This window comes from Solanum tuberosum, unplaced genomic scaffold, assembly GCF_000226075.1.
Source record: "Solanum tuberosum cultivar DM 1-3 516 R44 unplaced genomic scaffold, SolTub_3.0 scf00010, whole genome shotgun sequence".
In the NCBI taxonomy this organism is placed as follows: domain Eukaryota; kingdom Viridiplantae; phylum Streptophyta; class Magnoliopsida; order Solanales; family Solanaceae; genus Solanum; species Solanum tuberosum.
In genome coordinates, this window is record NW_006238936.1 from 2189309 (window position 1) to 2206662 (window position 17354).

General features: G+C 30.5%; 1 protein-coding gene across 1 annotated transcript; it reads right to left on the reverse strand.

The window, feature by feature from the left end:
• Window positions 1–9118: 9118 nt before the first annotated feature.
• LOC102581910 (protein PAIR1) lies at window positions 9119–14617 on the reverse strand. The gene is made up of 13 exons (XM_006339729.2): window positions 14410–14617; window positions 13643–13820; window positions 12603–12747; window positions 12336–12467; window positions 12074–12126; window positions 11787–11981; window positions 11624–11689; window positions 11472–11518; window positions 10756–10882; window positions 10590–10700; window positions 10421–10465; window positions 10094–10175; window positions 9119–9508 (listed from the first exon to the last, which is right to left on the reverse strand). Exons 1-13 carry the CDS (start codon window positions 14472–14474, stop codon window positions 9399–9401), a joined length of 1356 nt encoding a protein of 451 aa, XP_006339791.2. The 5' UTR covers window positions 14475–14617; the 3' UTR covers window positions 9119–9398.
• Window positions 14618–17354: the final 2737 nt, after the last annotated feature.

Sequence of the window (17354 nt, forward strand, 5' to 3'; positions counted from 1 at the left end):
TAAGGGTGTAATAGGGCAATAAGGATAGGCCGAATATAAGGTGTATTGGAGAGTGAGAAATGAAAAAAAAATATAATTAATGTGGAATGTCGATTTTTATTTTTATTTTTATTTTTATTTTATTAGGTAAGTCATTATTTTATTCAATAAAGTAATAACTTATAAAATGGAGTGTGACTTTTGTTAATTTATATGTATACACTTTTGAACTACACGATATATTCTATGTACTCTTTGGCATAGTTGAAATTTTGAGATTTAAACTTATAGCATATTCGATGAAATAAACTTCATAGATTTGGAAACCACTTAAAAGTGTTATAAATCACAATAATTAACCATTTAAAATAGTTAAAAGAAGAGAAAAAGCCCAAAATAGTCAGTTATTTTTGGATTAAGACTCAAATTCATCCTTGAGTTTTCACACGGAACAGTAATAGTCCCTCATGTTTGTAATATTGGTGCACTTTTGGTTCCTCACCAAACTTTTGCCTATTTTCCAACACCAATTTTATTCACAATTTATGTATGAAGTATTCAATTGTTTTTTTTATTATATATATTTAGTTAAAATAATAATTTCATGTGATCAGAGAAGGTAAAAAGAGGAACACGTATATTTAAATTTATGTCACATAAATTGAAACATAAAGAGTACAATTTTGTAAGCATACATATTCAAATTTTATTTAGCGGGATTAATTTTAAATTTGTGTATGTGACAAACTCACTAACGACAAAATAAAAAAAAATCGAATCCCATTATATTACTAATTAAGAATTAACATATATCAAAATAGTGAAAAACCAGTTTTAGTCATATTCAGAAATGATGTTAAGTGTAACTTGTAAGGAATGAATATTGCAAAAGTGCCCCCCACAAAATATAAAATTGAGCAGTTGGACCCCTTATTAATTGAGTATTATTTTCCCTACTTCCAATTTCCAGGGTGATGTAAATTGTATTGTCTAATCTTGAAGGCCCATATGAGACAAACAGCTTATCTTACCCCACACCCACTCCTACCCCACCCACCCCACCACTACTACTTTTCCTAATTCACATTTTTTTGGAGTGGATATTTGCTTTGTACAATATTGGATAAATTAATTAGAAGATCATAACTTATAATGGTGGTAATAATTATGATTGTTCCCCTCATGCTGATAATTTAAAAATAATAGAATGTTGAGATTTGAATCTAGAGGCCGCTTAACTAATTTTTAGTTGTTTTTTATTTGAATTTTTTTAAAATATAGAATCGTACGTATGACAATTTATTAATTATTATAGTAATAGTTTTGTAATTGTAGATTATAGAAGTGTATAATACATTAGAGAGAGAAATTACAAATATATAGTAATGAAAACAAATAAATTACAATAAATAAAGAGTAATGTGCAAGGATATTTCTTGAAGTTTGAGTGTTTGAGAAGAGAATTTCATATTATGAGTCGACGTATCTTCTTATCAAAACATTGGAAAATAAAAAATGGGCATTCTAAATAATTGAAATTGTATGCCTTTGGTGTAGGTTACACATTGACATTTGACACTATCTAAATTATACATTTTTTGGTTTCTTATTATTATGTGTCTTATATTCATATTAGGGCTCTGACTAATTCAAATTCATATCGATAAGGTTTATTAAAGAAAAAACTAAACTCTATCATAAATATTTCGTTCTCAGAGCTTGAAGTTAGATTTTAGATTAAGATAAAAAATCTATTCATTCTATCACATCCTGTGATAATAAATTATAGTACTTGAAGCTAACAAACCCATTAAAAAGAAGAAGACAAAATACGTTCTGAATAACGTGTCATATTATCAAATCATATCTACATCACAACTCTAATTCTAGTCAATTTCCCTCTTAATTACATGTCAAGGAAAAAATGAATATGGTTCTCTTGTGTTAATTAAGCCAGGGATTAGTAATTTAAATTATAAATTAGCTAATAAATCCTTGTCGAACACCAAAGAGGGACCATGGACAAAGTCCAATGTACATATATTAGGTTAATTTATATACAATCAATGAGTATTTATTAATTAACAAAATTGTAGTTGTAGGGGACTACAAATGCCCAATGTATTCAATTATTCCATCTCTTTCTCCTTTTTGACTTAATTGTCACATCTCTATATATAAAAAAGATAAGAAAAAGAAATTTCCAATAGTTGCTTGTTGATCTATTTAAACTTTAAATTAAATTTTATTAAATAGAAACATAAAATGTGGAATTAATTAAGGTCGAGTATGAACATAATAAAGGTATTTATTAACTTAAGTCTTGCTAATATATTCTTGATTGTACTTAATTACAATTAAGTTTGAGATTATTAATTTATGTATATATTGAATAACAAAGAGATCAAATTATTTGAACAACAATTGAATACATATATTTGATCTAGCTTTTAATAATAAATTTTACATAGATTGAATCGCAATCCTTGCATTTACTTAACTCTTTTTGAGATCCTAATTTGACACATTAAAAGGTGCAATCGGAGGAGCAGAAGGGTGTATGAGGAGAATAAAATATTATCCACACTTAATATTAACATTAAATAAAGGGATAAGGGTCTGAAAAATACCTCAACTTTGGTCGGATTTGCTATTGCGATACTAAACTTTCATAACAACATATTACCTCTCTAGACTATTTAGTACCGTATTTTTTACCCCTGAACTATTTAATAGTGTATTTTAAAGGTATATGTGCCCACGTGGACACATTACTATTTATAATTTTGCATTATTTTTTATGTCCACGTGGGCCATGACTATGTGTTTATCTTCTTATTGAATGAATAAAATGGCCACTGGCCGAAAATTTATATTAAAAATAAAATAAAAAATATATGTTTAAAATACGGTATTAAATAGTCTAGGAAGTAATAGGTCCTCATGAAAGTTTAGTATCGCAACAGCAAATCCGACCAAAGTTGAGGTATTTCTCAAACCCTTATCCCTTAAATAAATAATAGTATGAATTGCGTCTTCAACACATCTTTTATTACCAAACTATGATGATCAATATATATATTTACTTAATTTATATTACCAAAACAGTAATTTTCTACGGACATTCGATCAAAAATATATCTACATCAATAATAATTCTGACCTGATTTCATCAAGAACATGAAGTTGAAAATTTTTAACAGTAGCAATTGAATTATGTTGGTTTGATATCAAACATCAGATGCGAGTAAAATTTTATCGCGTATAAGGAGAGGGAGGGGTGAATAATATTTTGCATTGCATTTTACCATATATGCCAAGATAAGAATGTGATTTTGTGTGTTGCTTGGCCTAGAAGAGACTCAACATAATTAATATGCAAATAGTGATCACACACACACATTGAAAGGACCACAACAAAAAACCACTCATTCCTATTCACGTACCCTTTCTCTAATTCAATCATTCCACACCAATTTTTTCCTCTAGAAGTAACAAGCACACATGTTGAGCATTTTGGTGCTAGCGAGTATTTTTTTTCCGTCTCAAAATAAGTGTTATTTTAGTAAAAATCAGTTTCACTAAAAAATTGATTAAAATAATTTATTATTTAGTTAAATATCTCTATTAATAATGTCTCTTGAAAATTGAACACTATAAAAAAAAAAGAGGTATAATGATGGAATTAATTAAAAAACATATTAATTTTTATTCTGAATTTTTAAGGTGATACTTGTTTGAAACGAAGGAAAAATACTATATAGAGTATGAGTTTAATAGTACTACTCCCTCTATCTCATTTTGTGCGTTTGGAGAATTAAATAATTTTTACTTTCATTTCGTATAGTTTATAAATAAGTGAATTTTATTTTAAATTATTTTTGGAGAGATATTTGAATTTATAGTATAAATTAAATATTTTGATTCATGTACTTTAAACTTCTCCACATAAATTGAGATCGAGAGAGTGTATGTTAACCTGTTGTCCATTCACTATGCATTTTAGCCTAATCTTAGACCTTGACTCACTCTCCGTGGACAAACCTTGTGGATGAACCCTTAGGTTTTCGGGCATTGGATTAATCTCACCCATGTTAATCCATATGGGAAAATCCTTTTGGCCAGAATGATATTTTACTTATGTAATTTTACCTTTTTAAATATATATTTTTATCCTTTTAACTTTAATAACTTTTAATTAAAAAATGAAAAAAATATCAGTTTATTTTAAAATAAAAAAAATATTATAGATTTTTTAAATTTCTGGCCAAATTTTCTGGCCATTTAGCATTACCCAATCCATATATAGCTTGTTAATTAATCCAAAAACGTGTCATTGTGACTTTCAAGATTGAACTACGTACTCTGAGACATTCACTTTCATATCTAACCAAAATAATTTGTTAAAACAAATGATTAATTTTGTGCAATTTCATTAAATTTACCTAATCGGCATCTAACAAGCCAGTTTTATTTGGTTAAATGGTTTAGTCCAAGATAGGTATTAATCTAGGTTCAAATTTGTTTGATATATTCTTTACTTATTAATGTTCCAATATTAAATTAAAAGAATTAAAATACAAGCCATAGGTCAACGACACTATAATACTTTATAATTTGCCAAAAAAATCATTTAAATAGTGTTTCTTTTTTTTAATTTTTGGAGTAGCAGTTTAAAGAGTTTGACATTACTTGCATATGAATCTTTCGGTCATAAATTTTTAATTTCAAGTCAATTTAATTCATTCATTCGTTGAGTTTCTTATATAAATTTATTTTAGGTCATATAGCTCCTCATTATATTTTTGATTCAAATATACACCTCTCATTATATTTTTATACAGATTTGCTCTTAATTTTAATGGAAAGACACGTGGCAAGCCTAATTATGTATTGTAGGAAGAAAATTTTTATTTAATATAATTCAGTATCAGATTCTTCGTTGGGAAGCTGTTCAAATGAAGTTATCAAGAATTGGTTGGTACTGTTATTTCCCAACCAATATTTTTTTTTCAATTATATGGTTTTCCACGAAAAGAAATAATAGTTTATGTTGTGGGGAACGATCATAAATAACATTATGACAAAACTAAACTAATTAAGTATTATTAATTTAATTAATTAACTTGTCTTGACTTGTAGGTAGGTGGGTGGGTGGATGGCTAATTCTTCCAAAAGAAATAATTTTTTTGGATTTTTTTCATTTCTTTTAAATTTTGTCCGATATTCTCATTTTTAGTTGATTTCTTAAGGTATTGGCACTATCTGATGATATCATCGTATTTTGGGACTTTTTTCTTATAATACTTTTGAGGTGGGGTTGTTTTCATGCCATGGACAACATAAGTAATTCCAATTTTTTTACAATATTCTAGTAATTGTCATTATTTTATTAGAAGATTAGAAGGATTATCCCTATATTTGGTAGCTTAATATTGAAGGATGAATTATATTTAATATCTTAAATCCAAATTTATCATAATTCTAATCAAACATCAGACATCCTGAGAAATTTTATAAAAAATTGAATAAAGTATAAATAAAAATAATATAGTAACGTAATTAAGTGACTGATTAATTTGAATGAATCTTAATATTTAAATGTATCTTCAAATTCAAACGTATTAATGTTAATGAAAATAAACGAAGCGGCATGTGCCTCGCAAGAACGGTCAAATTTAATAGAATAGTTTATTAGATATTATGAGTTGGAAGTATAGAGGATGAAATGGAATGATGATTTCTTTTAAAATAAATCAACTTTGCCTAACAACTGCCACCCACAAAGTGTGCCCTCATGTCATTCTTTTAATTAAAAATTATGGTGGTAGAACCAATTTATATCTATTTCGATTAATTTTATAAGATACATATTTCAAATATTCATATATCATTTTCTTGATTCGGAGTTTGATTTTCGCTATCAAAATTAGTTCAATGGGGCTATTTAATTTTTAAAAATATTTTACTGTTCATGTATGTTTATATTTTAAAATAAATTAGCTTACAACACATATTCCTTAGCAAAAAATCCAAGGTTAAAGTAGTGATCAAAGTGACAAATGAAAAGGACACAAGACAAAGGAGCATAATTAAACAATCAACAAAAAACCTCAGGTTTTGTTTCTTTATCTATATATAGGATTTGATGACAATATTGACAAATCAACTTGTTAAATGACATTATTTTTAAAAAAAAATACAAGTTCATTACCAAGTGTGTGCTTAGTAGGACAGGGTGGTTGTGATTCGATGGAATTACAAAAATTATCAGAATCAAATTCTTCTAATGTAATTGAACATTCGCCAGTTCTCAATAAAGTGAATTGAGAACATAAAGTCTCAGGTTCAAATTAGAGCAAAGGCAAAAAAGAAACATTTTATTATGTCCTAATTTTGACAGACATAATTATCTCATACATATTGATGGTGGAAGATGATAAATATTATGTGAAATTAATTGAGATGCATGTAAATTGATTCGAACACCAAAATTATATAAAGATTACAAAAAGCATTCGCTTGTATTTTATATTGGTTAATGATTACAATATCTATTTGGATTAATAAATACACGAACTATAGTATTTTTTGAAGAAAAAATAAAATTCAAGCATCAAGGGTCCTTTTAATCTTTACATGGCCAAATACGCTACCTTCGGCTCATAATTTGTCTTTTAATATTCGTGTACACTCGATAAAGAAGATATTTAATAACCTTTGAAGTTATGTGTCTAAACTACCCTTTTTATATAAAATTTAAAAGAAAAAAGAAAAGTAAGTAAATAATTTCTTATATTTCAAATATCAAATATTTTGAGATAAATTTAACTAACCAAAAGTCCAAAACTATTAATATTTGAAAAGGGTTGGAATACTTTTTTCTATTTTCTTTTTTTATATAATTGTGATTAGTGCATACCTCCCAGGCTCCACTAATTTAAAAAATATTATCTACCTCCAACAACATAGATAATGACAAAATCATGATTTTCACTAATTAAATTCAAAATATTAACTTTATATATAATTTTTTGACAAAAACAATTCAAATTAATTCTAACTATGCCCGCAAGCACAAATATCAAATAACTCAATTTATGATATGCTTGGAGGAAACGGGACGGAGTACTTGAAATGAGACATTCCGTAACTCACCATTATGAAGACAAAATAGGACAAACACAGGAACCCTGTTACCCTCCCACCATCAACCCCACATATAATGTCCATTATATATCCCAAAGCCAACAAAGTTCTTTTTTCTTTTTTTTTTTAAACACTTTCTAGTCCTAGAAATGAGTTTTACAGATTTAATAAAAAGGGGTAAAAGTCAGTGTAATTGACAAAAAGATTAGGCTTTTAGCTAAGAAAAATGAAGATTAAAAATGTGACTAATTTAGACAAACTTATCATTTCAACCAAGCTAAAAAAAAGTTACACATGGGGAGCAAAGCATGTGCAAATTTGTGTATATGCCCAAGTGAATAATGCAGCAGAACAGATCAAAAGCACTTCAATTCTTTAGAAAAAGTGAAATTAAAGGATCAATCCTTATGGACCTAAACCTATCTTTTGTAAAGGTGCTTCTTTTCTCCTTTTTTTTTTTCTTACTTTTTCCCCCAATGTTATTACTAAAAACTGGATCGCAGGGAGGTCCATCTTGAGTTATAGTACTACTAACAAAATATCTCATTTCTTCTACTTTTCTGATTTCTCCCTCAATTATTTAAGTTTTTACTGGTCCTAAAAGAAGCTTGTACGTAACAATAATGTAAAAAATATGTAAGCATGCATTTTGGTATACAATTTCATAGTGCGTTCTGATATCATCAGAAATTGTCATCCCTTCTACTTTCCCTTTCTGCAGGCCACAAGGAAACCATTGTTTTGGTTTTTATATGTAGCAGAAATAGAAGACGGATATAGCAATTGGATTAAACAAATATTTCAACTAACAATTATTCAAGAGAAAACAAATTAGATTGGGAAAAATGAAAAGCTGGCAAGAACCATGACTACATAAAGATGATTGAACAGTCAACATAAAGACTTTCAAAGCCTAAGCCTTCATGAATAAGAATAAAGTGGAAGTAATCTAAACTTAAAGTCCGCTGTTTGCCTAATTAGATAAATGAGAGTTGAGAAAGTCAAATTAAATGAATAAATAACCATATACTCCTAATGTAAAGAAGGATGACACAACTCTATATTTAAAAACAATTAACTTTTACATTTTTCAGTTTACCCATAATCTTACAAATGTTAATATCATGAGACCTGCTAAAGCCCTAACAATAACCGTACTCACCGTTGGTGCCAGGGAGAGATGTTTTTACTTTTTATATCCCATTTTAAAAATCTACATTTCAAATTATGTCACATAAATTGAAACAATTAAGGAGTAAGAACAGCAATTAGGATGCTTAAAAGTTTAATTTGTCTCAATTAAAATGTGGGTCCTGAAAATTAGTTCAACTTACAAAAGTGACTACAGTCATGTATGGAGGCATAGTAGGTGACTGCAGGAAGGGAAACTTCCTATTACAGCCAACGAAAGTTTGTTTGGACTTTTGGATGGTATTCAAAAAGAAGAAGCAACCCACGCATGACTCTTGTAGAGAATTTGTATTGAGCATGCTTCTTAATTACATTAATAAAAATACACCACGAGTGCAATTCGATGTGGCTAGTAATGCCTATGCTACTTAGACTAAGCCATTTTTTTGTTTCTCTTTTTGAATATTTTTTAGGCTGAACTTTAACTAAGTCAATAAGGAACCTAACATACACCAAACGCAACAGGCAAGGAACATGACGGATGATCTATAGATTCTTATGAGCAAACAAGAATAAATACTGACCATCCAAGTCCAGGAATAAGTAAAACCTCTCCGACCTTCCTTTTTTCCCTTGGTAGAAATGCTTTCATTCTCAACTAGGTGTTTCTAAGTTCTCTAGCACAGTTGAAAAGGATTCTCTTTTCCATATTATATACTTCTATCATGGTATAATATCACACGCTGAAAAATTTACTAGCATAATATTTACTCTCATTAGCTAATAAAACATTGTATACAGAAGATGCAATGATCTAACCAGCCAACTTTATGCAATTCAAAATTTAAAACATCGTAATCATTTTGCTTATATAATCCCAGTGCATTACATATTCTTATGGTGCTGAGTCTGTTGACATCTCGTTATACAATCACCTAAGACTGAGTATTGCAGCAGCAACACAGATTTTGCTTGCTATGTAATGGTCAGTCGTGGATTTTCTAATAATAATGAAAAGTCAAATAGCAAACATGTCCTATAATCGGCTAAAGAAAGACAGAAGAATCAATAATACATTTTTTACTGCTTATCAAATCACAGGACCTTGATTCAGCAGATTATAAATTCACTGTGTACCTTCAATCTATAATGATAGTGTTAAAATGCTTTCTCTTTCGCCTCCTTGCTTTCCTTAATATGCGTGCACTCTCTTCCTTTGCATCATCTAGTGGATAAATCCCTGGGTTTTCTAAGGGAAAGACAAGTTTAAGCACGCAAATCTTTGCAAATGACAAAAAAAATATACGATTGATTGTTTCAGTCTGTGTAAAAGAACACTTGTTGCTGCAGTTATGATGCTCAAAATTTCTTATTTTAGACAGACTCGAAATGAGACTATTCCAGAGAAAATAAACAAGATCCCTCGGGACACTAAACCTGAGAACAGGTTCAAATTCCCTACTGTACCCCAACAGGCAAAGGGAAGAGAGAGCTATCAGTTTCTCTTTGGTTTGAGAAAAACTTCATAGTATGGAGTGTAACAGATTCTTCAGGATTTTAGACATGTTCTGACTTGTTACCTAATGTATTTGATTTCATATAATATATCTTAGGCGTTCTGCTTGACTAGAAGTATGGAAAAGTCATTCTTGTCAGTAGTCAGTCTTGAGATATAGGATATAATTTGATATACATCTAAATAGAACTTGAATTCATTAGATAAGTTCAACATGCATGGGTCAATAAGCACATTGATCAATTACAGGATGTAGAATCACTTTGCTTATCATGAAATTCTCAAAAATGAATGATGCAAGCAAGGAGTGCAAATTACCTGTTCCATTTTCTTCAAGCAAGCAGGAAAAGCCCGCGTCAATATCCTCATCAGATTCAATGGTAATTCTATGTCCCCTTTCCTGAAATGGATAGCCAGTTCTCAGTCTGAGAATAAGGATGACACAGTTTCAAGTTATCAAAAAATGTGGTGTGCTGAACAAAGTAGTTTTTGTTACTTCAACTTGAAGGCCTCAGAGATGGTGGACTATGACATATCATAAATACAACATCTAAAAACTCCATTGTTTCTTTTTTGGATGTTTCATGCCACAAAGGAAGCAACTGTTGCTCATAACTCAACAATTAAGGACAATGAGGGAGTTACCTGTTGAAATGCTCCATTCTGTGTGTGACTTCTGATGGGAATTTTCTGCATCATACAAGTTTGGTTATTTTTTTTACTGTAGTCCAGGCTTCGCATTTCATACAAAGGAAGCAACTGTTTCTCGTAACTCAACAAACATTTGTTTGCATAAGGACAATGAGGGAGTTACCTGTTGAAATGCTTCATTCTGTGTGAGACTTCTGATGGGAATTTTCTGCTTCATACAAGTTTGGTTATTTTTTACTGTAGTCCAGCTTCCCATTTCATACAAAGGAAGCAACTGTTGCTCATAACTCAACAAACATTTGCTTGCTTAAGGACAATGAGAGAGTTACCTTTTGAAATGCTTCATTCTGTGTGTGACTTCTGATGGGATTTTTCTGCTTCATACAAGTTTGATTAATTTTTACTGTAGTCCAGCTTCCCATTTCAATCTTCGGCGGCGTAGTTGTTTTCTGATCTCTGAGATTCATAGTTGAACCAGAAGTGAAAAGAAATGTTTGGTGATTTGTAATTGCACAGCAATGAAGAATTAAGTCGCTCAATGTTAGAAATATCAGCAAAACTCTGTTAACAAGTATCTACAAGATTTCTGTTGAAGCTATAGCAAATTTCTTAAATTTTTCTTATTTCATTTGGTTTATCATGAAGGCTAGCTTTCGAGGAATAAGGGGAGTGCTTTCCTTTGTTTTCCCTTTCTTCCTTCACATAGCTAATGTGAGAAATGGGGATACTCACTTTCTGGTTATGATATGGATCAAAAGACACTATGCTGTGAATCTTCACATCTATTTGTCACCTAAGTAGTTCCTGATGACAGAGAGTGTATCCCAGCCGCAAGTGTTCTCAAATGTCAATGCACACATCTCAAGAGGCATTGTGAAATGACTACCGCTTATGCATATTGCACACAAATGATGCAAATAATAAGAGATCCATCAAGTGACTATGAACTTTGCATACTGGAGAGCTACTGATCACTAATTGCTACTTAAAATTTTCAAAACTAAGGCTGCAGTGATGGCGATGAGAAGGAAGTTTGAGAACTTACTTCTTTAGAAACTTCACTTCACGGGGAAGGCTACAATCATTGATGACCTACAAATGTTCAAATGCACTAAGACTTCTGATTGCGTTCTTCATTACACTCAATACTCATACAAATCATATGGAATTTGGAGAAAAAAGTTCTTGAAAACGTACTTTTGGTGGATCGACTGGAGCGGTTTCATGTTTTTTTCCATGACAATCTGGGCGGGGGGAAATTATCTGCAAGCAATAGGAATATAGATGAAGCAGCATTAATCCAACCACATAGGGTAGCCTAAATATGAATTTAAAAAGTCAGTTTCAATATGCAACATGCCTGAATCTCTTTAGCCAAGGTCTTGCTCAAATCAGTTTGAAGTTGCAAAATGCACATCTCAAGTTTGTTGGGCATAGCTCTAAGCAGTGATAAGAGATCTCTGATGTTCTCTTGATATTTGTTCTCCCTAAGCTCTTCAAACATGGATTTGAAGGTCCCCTCCAGGCTAGCTTTCAGATCTTCCCTCTCCTTGTTCTAATATTGTATGCCACATGGATTAGGAAATGTGATAAAACAAACAGGCACTTAATTCCTGGATGTAGGCAGAGAAGCTAAGCTGTAGTTACCATCAATTGCAACAGTTCATCATGAGAAACTAACTTCGGTCGTAAGCTTTCCACTGAAAGAAAATTCAGAAGAAAAACAAATGTGTTTAGATTTTGTTGCCATTTTTTTTACACCCACCAGAATATTTGCAAGTAAAAGTTTTAATCGGACCAGCAGTCTTCTCAAGACAAAACTCCACACTCGTCGACTAATGATATGGGCTCTTTGGAGTTCCTAATTATTTGCCACATCACGTAAATTAAAAGGGCAGTGAATACTCACTCTCCATCAATATCTCTTTTGTTCCCCGGTTAACTTGCATAATATCACTCTGAATAGAATCTAAGATCATTCCTTGCCTGCTTAATGAAGTCTCTACCATTCCAATTTTGTGTTCAAGTTCTTCAATCTGGTCTGTCCAGAAAAATTAGATAAACATGTTTAGTCCGATGATTCCAGCTGCAAATAAGCGCTGAACTGGAGTACATTTTCCTAACTTTTAAACAGAAGTTGAGAGCATGTAGCTTCTGGTGGTGGATTATGGCTTACATTTGCTTTCAGGAACTGACCATTTGCGCAAATAATTGGTCGAAGGTTTTGATAACTGCATTTGAGTCTCTTCTCGTGTGTAGTTGATATGAGGCAAACAGCTCATCCTTTTTGCTGAATTTTCTCTTTCTTGAGAACCCAATCTCTGCATTAAAATTATTAACAGTTACAACATTTGTTTGCTTTAAGATGTAAAATTCCCATAACAGCATATTGTTTGCGATGAGGAAAAGTTCCAATGTATAAAGTGGGAAGTTTGATGGAACTATGTGCCCTGGCACAGGGCAGAGTTGAAAACAAGAAGGCATATGATCAATTTAAAAGTCAAGAGTCCATCAGTTAACTAATTGTAGATGAACACTAAGAAGATCTACGCTAACTGCCGACAACCACTTCAAACTGCATTGTGACAATCTCCTGTTTTGTCATATACCAATAAGAAACATTCTGCCAGATGCGGCAACAGAATTTATGATTCACTGTCCAGTACAGTAAAGATGATAAATAATATCTACTTCACCCTCCATCCCAATTTGTTTGACACTCTTTCCATTTAAGGACCTTGCAAAATATTGGCATCATTCATCTTTTATGCAACTTTCATAACTTTCAAAGCTATTCAAATATACTTAAATTTCAATATTTTTTCAAGCCTCGCTAATATAACACTTAAATCAAATACGTCATATAAAGTGAGTGTTGTGTGTTGACACAACATTTAACAAAGTAAATCATTGTCAGAAGCTTAATTCATCTATTTCAAGCATCATAAAGCATACTAATTCAAAATTACACTCAAAAGTAACCTAGGCAACAATTATCTACAATATAACATATTCAAGTATTGCTAAGCATCAAAATACATTTTAGACAATCTAAAGCATTCTTCAGAAGTTGCTAACAAAAATGATTTTTAGAGGTCTATCATTATCAATTCCACACCAAATGAATCAGTTCCTTTGTATAGTATACCAAAATGACATCTCATCAACAACTTCTCTTTGAATAAATAAGAGATAGGAGCGAGATGGAGGAATTACTTGCTCATTAGGGACAAAATCATCCAGAGAGCTCTGTGATAACTGAGAGTAGATTGCTTGCTGAGATGAAAATCCCTGTGAGAAGGATTGTTGCGATTGCTGCTGTGACCGAACCTGTGATGGTTGGCTTTTCCCGAAAACGGAAGACTCTGCTGCACTTGGTACCACACTTGGCCTCCTTCTCATATCATCAAAATAGGATTAATATTATTTCAAAATCTCACTATCTCTGTTCATGCATTCATAGACATATATATATGTATATATACAGTTTGTGTATATCGGACACAAAAACATCTAAAATACCTGTATAATGTATGAGAAAAATCGCACAAACACGGAGAAGTAGGCGAAAACACAGAGCGGCTCCGCACTTGGCGTTCTTCTCATATCATCATCACACAAAAATAAAGCTCAATATTACAGAAAAAAGTCTACCTCTCCCTCTTATCCATATAAACATACATGTAACATGTATACAAATGCATATGTGTGTATAGAACACAAAACATCAAAATATCTTCAATATACATTCGAAGAAAAGGCAAAACAGAGAGATGCGCGCTTAGTTCCTCCTTAAATTTTCACGAAGAAGCTGAAATTTACAGTAAAATTCTCTCTATCTCACTCCAACTCGCTATGTGTATCGCACACAAAACATTCAAATTAGAATGCATGCGAACAAAACGCAGAAACACAGAGAGCTACGCAATTTCATGCTATACAATGCAAAGAGATGAAATCGTGAAACTGAGATAGAATTTTACCTTGCATGAGGAGGAAGAACAGAGATAGAGCTAAGATCCGATGCTTTGTTCATCTTCAACTTCATTTGCAGATACTATAAAAATTGAAATCTTCGAGAAATTAAAACTTCAATTTGAACAATTACAGAACCCTAACAGATGAAGGTATAATCAAATTTGTAAATACATTTGAATTCTCTCTGTGATTTTGCTCCGTCGAACAGTTGGAACTTGGAAGTGTGATTTGCGTTGATTATTCAGCGGGAGAGTGTGGGTTTATATACAGGGAAATTTCAAATCTTTTGGGGAAAATGGTACATATGGCCTATCATGTGACTTTTGGGCTGTTATGGACCTCTACTGATTAATTTGGGCCCAATAACTATGGCCCAGTCATTTCATCTGACACTAGGCCCATTTAGTTCAGACGATTTAAAAATTAAAATAGGATATTCGTACTTTTTGGTTACTAATTATTGATAAATTTTGATTTCCATCCTTGCAATATATGAATCAATAAATTTAATCTTCAATTAATTCAAATCTATGCTTTAGTCCCTTTACCTGATATGTTTAGATTATTCTTAGAACTATATTGGTTTCAAATGTGGAGTAACAACAGATAAACTCAAAATAACATATACACTATCATATACAAACTAACTAGTTTCTCCGTCTCAATTTATATGACACTTTTTAAATTTTGAGATTCAAATAATTCTATCTTTGATGGTAAATTTCTCATATATCTTTTAAAATATTTTGAATTGTCAATTATTGTGACTTATAGTACTTTTTTTTAAAATTGAAATTTTATGCGCAAATTCTCGATCAAATTTAAACTATTTGATTCTCGAAGAAAAAAAAATGTCACATAAATTTAGACAAACGGGTTAATATACAGTGTCAATGGGTCTGGTGATTAATCGGCTTTGCCTTTTAAATAAAAATGATGTGATGTTTGAGCAAATTCCATGACCATATTATCAGTAAATGGTACTATGACTTGTTTGATTAGCAGGATAAAGAATAATTATTTCGAGATATTATATGAAATTATTTTATCTTGTGTGTGGCATTACATCTAGTTCTAGGATTAACTTATTTTATCAAATAAATAATTTCATAAAGTATCTCAATCAATGAGATATCTTTATCTATTTCATCTCACCTATCAAATACGACCCCTAACACGATAACACCTAAGATAAGGTTAAGTGTCTAACGAAAACGTCAACCTACAAAAAAAATATGTACATAAATAGCTGAGGAAATTGGAAAGAAAGAATACATGCATGAACAATTTATTTGTTGAAGATCTAGAAAATGTCTATCTTGTTATTTACATTAAACCAATAAAACATAATCATAATAAAAAAAAAATGTATGAAAGATACACATTTTATATTAATTAATCGTCTGTATGAATTTCTTCTCTCTTTTGTCTTTTTTTTTTATACTTACTATTTACTAGTCAAATTCAAGAACGTGGCAAATAAATTCACATCGTAATAAAAAAAACAGATTGATAAGGTTAGAGTACCATTGACTAGACACGTTAATAAGTTAAGTACTACATTTAAGAGGAGAAAAAAATGATGATGAATTGAGTATCTCATGGAATATTCCTTGTATATCACCTCACTTGGTCCTACAATATCGACTTTTATGACATTTTTATATATGTATTTTATGGTATATAATATAGAGTTTGAGATCGACAATTAAGGAGTTCTTTAACATATATTTAAAGCGTAAAATACAAAGCCAACGCAATTGGGTTGAAAAATTAGCGTATAGAATATTATTTACATTAAATTATATCTGGTATAAGATTGATAACGATCTACATTTATGCCGTATGAACAATTTTTGCTAGCGTAAACAAAAAAATTATCGAGTTATCGATTATAAATTGCTTATAAAATAGCAATTTGTAACATTTGCTTCTTGGTTAATTTAATATGCACTTGTTATTTGAACAAAAAAAATAAAAAAAATCTTCACGTTTACCTTCGTATTTTCAGCCAATTTTATTATATTGTCCATTGTTATTGCAATTTGCAACCTCAGTTTATAAAAGTCAAATAATTAATTGCCTTGAAATTGCTAGGAATTTGGGGTATAGTTTTGTACAAACTTATTTTACAATGCATATATATTTGACATTAAATTCAGCCATTTTTTCAAACTAATTTGAAAGGGAAATGTTGGTTGCTATGTACGATTAAATTACCGATATAAATTTTTAATTTTAACGAAACTGTTAATTTTTAAAATATGAAAAGCCATATTCTTTCTCCAAGTAGTTAACTTTAAACTCTACCCCCAACAGAAGGATCAATAGTGTTCTCACTTATTCTCCAATATGACTCGGACCTTCGTTAAAGATACTCAATCACGGGAGCAAGCTACCGTTTCAAAACCTCGTTATTTTTTTATTGTTATTTTTAAGTACTAGTAAAATCACCCGCGCTTCGCGCGGGAATTTAATATCACTGAATTTATAAAATAATACTTAAAACATATGAGTCATTAAAACTAAAACACTATATTATCTTATATACAAGATTACATATAACAAACATTAATAATATAAGTAATTTATTTTTTGAATATGTTAACAAATTTTTTATTTTTTTCCTGAGACATATATCACACTTATAAAATCTATGCAACTTAAATGTGTTCTTGTTCTTACGAAATGCCTTTGTGTATATATATTCTTATTTTATTCTTTTTTTTCCCTTTTAATATTGATTAAAGAACCAATGATTTATTATTTCCTAAATAATTCATTCATCAGATGTTCTTGAGTTATGTGGTAATGACAAATAATAGTATAGATCTTTAAGGAAATTTTTTACTGTACCTTCAACAATTTCATGATCAGTAGAGAAAACTTGCGTGAATACTCAATTAACGTGTGTTGTTTAATCTGTACTAACAAATACTTATAACAATAA